This window comes from Nannospalax galili, unplaced genomic scaffold (genome assembly GCF_000622305.1).
Source record: "Nannospalax galili isolate Female #2095 unplaced genomic scaffold, S.galili_v1.0 scaffold907, whole genome shotgun sequence".
Classification (NCBI taxonomy): Eukaryota; Metazoa; Chordata; class Mammalia; order Rodentia; family Spalacidae; genus Nannospalax; species Nannospalax galili.
The window spans coordinates 302264-310078 of NW_008357958.1; the positions used below are offsets into that span (position 1 = coordinate 302264).

At 34.2% G+C, this 7815-nt stretch overlaps 1 protein-coding gene across 2 annotated transcripts in view; it reads left to right on the forward strand.

Moving 5' to 3' along the window:
* Ap3b1 (adaptor related protein complex 3 subunit beta 1) overlaps positions 1-7815 on the forward strand; it is a gene marked incomplete at its 3' end in the record, with an annotated part of 255901 nt that overhangs the window by 115154 nt on the left and 132932 nt on the right. For both annotated transcript variants that reach the window (XM_008855981.3, XM_029557630.1), the window contains 4 exon segments: positions 791-888; positions 3493-3547; positions 3669-3740; positions 6874-6936. In XM_008855981.3, the coding sequence (XP_008854203.1) occupies positions 791-888; positions 3493-3547; positions 3669-3740; positions 6874-6936 (288 nt within the window).

Sequence of the window (7815 nt, forward strand, 5' to 3'; positions counted from 1 at the left end):
ACCAACTGTATGGCCTTAAACCCCCAAAAGGAAAGTATAACCAAAAAAAAAAAGAGGACAGGAACTTGGGTGAGTAGGAGGGTGGGGGAATGTAATTAAAATATAGTGTATGAAATAAATAATTTAAATGTTATATTAAAATAAATAAATAAATAAATAAATAAATAAATAAAGGTCTTCCCTGTCTCCAAGTAGCAGAACTCAGATGGGCATCACGTGTGACTTTACTTGATGCTGCCATCATCTCGGGCAGTTCATTTAAATTTTCTTTTCTCAAGATGCATGTTTCCTAGTGCTGTTATACAAATTGCCACCAACTAGATGGAGGAAAATAATGGAAATTTATTGTATTTTAGGAAACCCAAAGTCAAATATAACAGACCTGGGTCCCTCTGGGTGCTCCTAGGGAGAAGCAGCATCTTTTGTAGCCTGAAGGTGGTTGCCTTGCATTTCTTGGCTTATAGACATCTCTCTCCTCTCTCCCTTCACTGTGGTGTTGCTCTTTTCTGTGCATCTTGTAAGATCACTCACTGGATTTAGGGTCCACCTTCTCCAGCATGAGCACAAATCAGCCATCACCTTAAGGACATCTGCTAACATTCTACTTCTAAATATCACTTTCTGGAGACAGACAAAAGATATTTGAAAGAAAACTTAATTCACTACAAAAACAAGTATTTCATTTTACTTGACAGGAATTTTGAAGGACTTTAAAGGAAATAGCTCATGAGAATGTTTTTGACAGTGCGTTGCTCAGATTTTCACCCTTGTGCTGGTTTCTTTCTTCTAGGTGGTTATGGCTGTAGCTCAGCTGTACTGGCACATATCACCCAGGTCAGAAGCCGGTATTATTTCTAAGTCGCTAGTGCGCTTACTTCGTAGCAATAGGTAGGTCGCACTTTTATGTGTTTTTTCTTTGGTATGCTCTCAGAAGTAGTGTTGCATAAATACAGTCTGTCTTTCAAAAGTGTAATGTCCAGTTGTCCATTTTATAGACTAAATCTCATACCTAATGGGTTATTATAAAATGATCTCAATCTTTTTTTAATGTTTTATTTATTTATATGTGTATGAGTGTTTCCTGCTTATGGATATGTGCACCTATGTCCTGGAATACTCTCAGCGGTCAGAAGAGGGTGTCAGATCTCCTGGAACTGGAGCTACAGATGGTTGTTAGCCACCATGTGGATCCTGGGAATCGAACCTAGGTCCTCTGTAAGAGCATCCACTGCTCTTAACTGCTGAGTCATATCTCCAGCTCCTAAAATAATCTCAATCTTAATGAAAAGAAAATTGTACATTTTTTACCTTCAAGGGTGGAGAAATTGAAGATAGGTTGCAACACAGATCATATCCTGTCACCAGTAACTATTAGTATTCCACTTTTCTGGGTATGACAGTCATGCTCTTTTGATAATTCTGGAATCACTGAAAAACTTAACTGAAGTGATATCAGTGTAGTTTGCTCAGCCTGTTAGGTCTGATATTTGTAGAAGAATATAGAAGCTATGATTTGTAGTTTATGGCAGGATTCTTACTTCATAGAAAGTTGGGGTATTTAATTGTAATTTCCTCTATTTTAAAGAGATGTATACTTTGTGGGGGGGGGCAGGCATGGCAGCCAAAGGAGGATGTCAAGTATTATGGAGACAGGGTCCCTTGCTGACCCTGGAGCTAGGCTGGTTACCAGCAAGTTCCAGAGATTACTTTGTCTTAACTCTCCACAGTACTGGAGTTACAGGCTCATGGGTGGTCACACCCAGCTTTTTACATGGGTATTGGTGATTTGAACTAAGGTCTTCATGTTTAACCTGCTGAGCCATCTCTCTAGTCCCTAAGAGCTGTTTTTTTTGTTGTTGTTGTTGTTGCTGTTGCTGTTGTTTTGTGTTTTTTGAGACAGGGTCTCTCTGTAGCTCCAGCTTTCCTAGAACTCACAATGTAGACTAGGCTAGCCTTGAGCTCACAGAGATCTGCCTGCCTCTGCCTCCCAAGTGCTGGAATTAAAGGCATGCACCACCATGCCCAGCTAAAAGCTGTTTATAATAGCTTCTCACGTTAAAGAACTGTGTGCTTTTTAGTTTTCTGTATAGATAGATAGATAGAATGTGCCACCTTTTAAAAGTTTCCCTCCTTATGATTCAGGTCAGCAATTAAAAAAACTTGAGTTTCCATTTCAAGTATATAGTTTATATAGTACTATAATACATTACATTTTCAATTAAGTATATTAGGTCTTTAGAACATATTAATCTTGTAACCAAAAACTAAACCTTTTCATCACATTAATTATAAAAAATACGTATATGCATGTATATAACATACTGTGATCATAGTCTCTTCCAATATATTATTTCCTTTTAAAAAAAAAAAAAAGCTTTGAGTTTCCATGTTTCCATGATGTGTTCTTTCAAGGTTAGGATCAGATTTTTATTGTGTTTCCTGTTTTAAAAATTACTGTCGTGGGGCTGGAGAGATGGCTCGGCAGTTAAGAACAGTGGTTGTTCTTGCAGAAGACCCGGGTTTGAATCCCAGCACCCACATGACAGCTAACAACTTTCCATAACTCCAGTTCCAGGGGATTAGATGGCCTCTTCTGTCCTCCATGGGCATTGCATACTTACCTACATTCAGGCAATAGGTAAAATAAAAATAATAAATAAAATATTAAATACATAAAATAAAAATAATAAATAAAATATTTTTAAAAATACTGCTGTTCAACTGTTTAGCATATTCTAACTATTTTACAACAATTACCTGTTTTATTTAAATTTTTTCCTTTCATTGAGTGTATACTTCCACTTACTAGGCTGGGTGGAAAAGGTATATATTTTTTTTTGTTCTTAGCTAGAGCCTGGCCTACAACTTTAGTCTTGACCATCTTTTGCTGTTTCTTAGCAACATTTCATTTAGTGCTACTTTTCTTTTCTCTTTATTTCTAGTAATTCTTTGTTACTAGTTCAGTATCTTTCTTTTCAATGGCGAGTTCAGAGGATATTAGGAAGATGTAAAATGGGTCTTTAACATAGAGCTCACATTAGATCAATGTGGATTTCATGTTAGAGTCAGTTCTTTCATTAGGATAGATATTAGGATTTTTGACTAATTTGATTATTTTTTTAACCTGGCCTCCATTCTGGCTATGATTGAATGACATTGTGATCCTGTTAATAAGAATTCAGGTTAGCACTATGGTCACATCCACTCTTGTAGCCCTAAGAATACTTTCTTTGCATGTGTTCAGAGCACTAATATTGACCTTATATTTTAGAGGTACAGTATTATAAAATTAGTTTTAACTCTTCCTGATGATACATTACATCTAATTTTTTTAGTATTTTGTAGCAAAAATCCATTGAAAAGAAGATAGAAATACCTAGTACTAAAATCTTTAAATATTATATTTAAGAATTTTGTTCACTATGAATCTTATAGATATTTTCTCAATGATGCTTCAGTGGCTAATGTACTGAAAATTCTTTTTAACTTTAGGGAGGTGCAGTATATTGTCTTACAAAATATTGCAACTATGTCAATTCAAAGAAAGGTATGTATATTGAAAACAGAATTTAAGAGGCACATGAGCATATTCATGGGATAAATGTATTTGTTTGTTTGTTTATTTATTTATTTATTTATTTATTTTTATTTTGTTGTTGCTGACCTAGGGTATGTTTGAACCTTATCTGAAGAGTTTCTATGTTAGGTCAACTGATCCAACTATGATCAAGACACTGAAGGTCTGTATGCTTTCCTTTTCAGGTATTCTAGCATCTGTTCATTACTATAGCTTCCAACATCTGTAAACGATCATCTTTTGTGTGTCTGTGTGTCTGAGTGCATGTTCATGTTTTCAGTTACATGTGTGTTCAGGTGTGCATGCATGTGGAGGCCAGAGGACAATCTCAAGTGCCATTCCTCAGGTGCTACCCACTTTTTTGATAAAAGTTCTCTCAGTGGCCTGGAACTCACTTAGGATGCTAGACTAGCTGTGCCCTAAATGCCACAGATCCTCCATCTGCCTCCCCAGTGCTGAAATTACAAGTGCACATGCCCAGCACATTTTATGTGGGTTTGGAGCACCAAACTCAACCTTGCCCTTGCTGCTAGTTGAGCTATCTCCCTAGCCCTGTAAAATGGAGTTTTGCTTTAAATGGATGTATTTCAACATTGATCTTTATACTTTCCAGCCCTGTATTCTGATACCTATTGTGCTGCATTCAAATGAGTTAGTGCCTGTACCTTGGTAATTTGTACTTTAAATGACAATAGATGTTTGAACTGAGTCCCATAATAAATAGAAACGCAGGGCTAATTCTGTGGGAGATTTGGGGAAGATAATATTTAAGTGGGTCTTAACCTTTTTGTGACTACATTTTTTGGGGGGGTTGCAGAGTTGTTTGGGAATTTCAAAGGGCTGGGAATAGACAAAAACAGCTTTGCTAACAAGAGATCATGAAGAGTGTTTTCGGAGACTGATAATAGAGTGCAGTTAAGGTTATAAAGCTTAATGATGAGCAGTATGACATTTAGACAGAACAGTAGGTAAAAGAGAATAGACAGCCTAGAAATATACCCATGCATAAGAAAGTTTTCTGCATACTGTAGTCTATGTAAGACACATTACAAACCAATGGGAAAGGATAGATTATATTCTTTTAAATATTGGAACAATGTGTTACTCACTTAGAAACTGAGTTTATTCATTAGGAAATCCCTGACACAAATGGGAGGGTATTTTTTCTTTTTACAAAAAAAAATCCTTTGTAATTATGAAATATTTCAATGTCATGAATGTGAACAGAAGAAATGAAATGTATTTTTATAAGGAAAAAGCTGACTAAATAGTATATGTGATATTTAGTTGTGTCTCTATTACGATATATTGAGGTACTAGTGAAACATAAATGCATAGTAGCAATTGTGTGGAAGTAATGCCTTAGTATTAATTTCCTAACGTTTTTGGTTTTGTCATCATCTACAGGACCTGTCTTTATTTATAGGAAACACACAGAACTATTTAGGATTGATTTGGCATCAATTTGACAGCACTAGTTCCATACATTTTAGTGAAAAACAGTTCTATGTAGTATACATGTAGCTTTTTTATAATTAGGTTTGAGACTGTTTTTTAAAAGTTCTCTGAACACAGACTGGTGATATTTTTTAGTGATAGGGTGCTTGCCTAGCATGTTCAAAGACCTGGGTTCAGACCCCAATACCACTACAAAATCAAATAGAGTTTCTAATGTTTTTTTAAGAAGTGTGTTTTTCCCCATGTGGTAGCACAGACCTATAATCCCAGCACTTGGGAGGCAGAGGTAATAAAATCAATTCAAAGCCATCCTTAACTGCCCAGTAAGTTTGAAGCATCTTGTCTCCTCCCCACACCTTAAAAAATTGCTATCTCAATAGTCTCATCAAATAAAATTCAAGGTCAAAATCATAAGTTCAATAAGTTATATCACATAGTAACTTCTTAAGATTCATATATGATATATGTTTATAATATTAATGTGTATCTTAAATTACTCACTGTTATTTTTAAATTTGTATGATACTTCCCCAAGAGAGAGAAATTTAAATTTTTTTGGTAAAGAAACTGATAAGAAATTTGCAGCCATAATATCAAATCCTTATAAAACTTTTCTGAAGACTGGGTGTGGTGGTGCATGATTTTAATCCCAGCATATGGGAAACAGAGGCAGGCAGATCTCTGTGAGTTCGAGGTCAACCTGGTCTCCATAATGAATCCAGGCCAGCTGGGGCTAAAGGGAGACCCTGTCTCAAAAAGACCAAAAAAAAAATTTTTTTTCTGAAAAAAAAAAAAAAAATTGTGTTACTGCATTTTGCAAATCCTAACTTGTTTAATCAAATTTCAAAGTCAGAAGAAATAGCCATATTCTCTCATTAGTACTTTTACCTTTGTTGTCAAGTAATGCAGTGTAATGAATTAGTTTTTCTGTACTGATGAATATTTTCAGAGAACTTGTGTAGCTTGATCTGAAACTTGGAAAAGACTTGTTTAGAGTTAGATAAATGATAACTCCTATCCAGGGATTTAGTTGTCATTTGGTTTTTAGTGATGGTGGAGTTTATAAAATGGTTTTAAACTGTGAAAAAAGTAAAATAAAATGCAAAGTCAAGCTATATTTCCATAGAAAAGATTCCCAGTATAGGTGGCTAAATAAGTGACTTATATGCAGAATATATAAAGAACTTTTTCTGTAGCCTGTGTCTTTTAATTAGAATGTTTAGATCACTCACTTTTAATGTAATGCTTGATATAAATGTGCTTATGTCTACGTCTTGAGCATTGTTTTCTGTTTATCTCATCTGTTTGTACCTACCTTGAGAGTAATTAAATATTTTGTGAGTAAAACCTATTTTTAGAGAGCTTATTAAAGATAGACTTTTAAGTGCACATTTCTTACATCTATAAACCTAGGAATGGGAATTAAAATGTCTTAAGTATTTGGGTAGGTACAATATAAGAAAACAAGTCAAGAGAATTAATTGATATCTGGAAAACAAAAGTATTACATAGATGGTACATTTTTTTTCTAATTTTATTAGCAAAAAATGAAAGTCAATATAAAGTTATTTGGGTTAATTAGATAGAAATTGTAAAACTAAAAAAATTAGTGAAGATGTGGGATTCTTTCCCTAATTATTTTTTAAGAACTGTGTAATTATTTCACCTCTGTGGATATAAGGAACCAGTCTAAGATCACCTCAGGATACAAAGTCTCACCACATTTGTGACAAATGATTAAAAAAAATAAAAATTAGCTTTCTACTAAATGTTTAGCCTCTATTACATCCATCTTTTTTGTGTTTTAAAATATTTATTTTCTTTTTTTTCTACTGTAGCTTGAAATTTTGACAAACTTGGCAAATGAAGCCAACATATCAACACTTCTTCGAGAATTTCAGGTTTGTATACATACAATTCTAGTTATAATTTCTAAAATATGTTCAATCTTAAATATGCATGTTTCTCAATCTAAATATATAATTGCATAAATAAAACGGTGATTTAGGAAAAGATTGTCAAGAAAAAATTTTCAGTTTTCAAGAATAAACATTAACTTCAAATATATGATTTTAAAAAGTAGCATTGTTTTTCCTTTTGTGTTTCCATAGAACTTTAAGGACCTTGGCATATGTTTTGGTTCAGAACTTTCATTCTGCCAGGGATTCTCTTTATGCTGTCATCACCAATAGGCCTGTCTCTACATGTGGAAATGCATCATTTATTACCTGGCTGCCCCTGTTTAATTGATGCAACTCCTTTTAAATATTGCCCCCTTATCTGATGCTATATTTTTAGAGAGCTTAAAAAAACAACCTGGGGGGTACAGAGCAACTTCTGGGGTTGTCTTCTGGCAAAGCCTGCCAAGCCTGATGACCTGAGTTTGATTTCTAGGATTCACATGGTAGGAGGAGAGAAGCAATTTTGATTAGTTTTGTCACATTTTAAAAGCATACACGCACATGGGTGAGATGCTTTTTAGTTGTTTTTCTCCAAATATAGTGCACACAGATCATTTCATTAACATTATATACTTTATGATGGATCAACTTTGAAGTCTTCATGGTGGAGTGCAGCATTAGAAAACATTTACAGTGTTTAAGAGTTTCACAACCCATCATCAGTTCTCAAAAAAAAAAAAAGTAAATAAATAAAGTTACCACCCACTACACAGCAATCCTGAAGTTCTATATCAGGCACTAGAGTTTATAAATTTAATGGATTTTGTTGCCACAATTCTTGATTTTTAGTTATATATGGAATTGTTTTTATTTATTTAT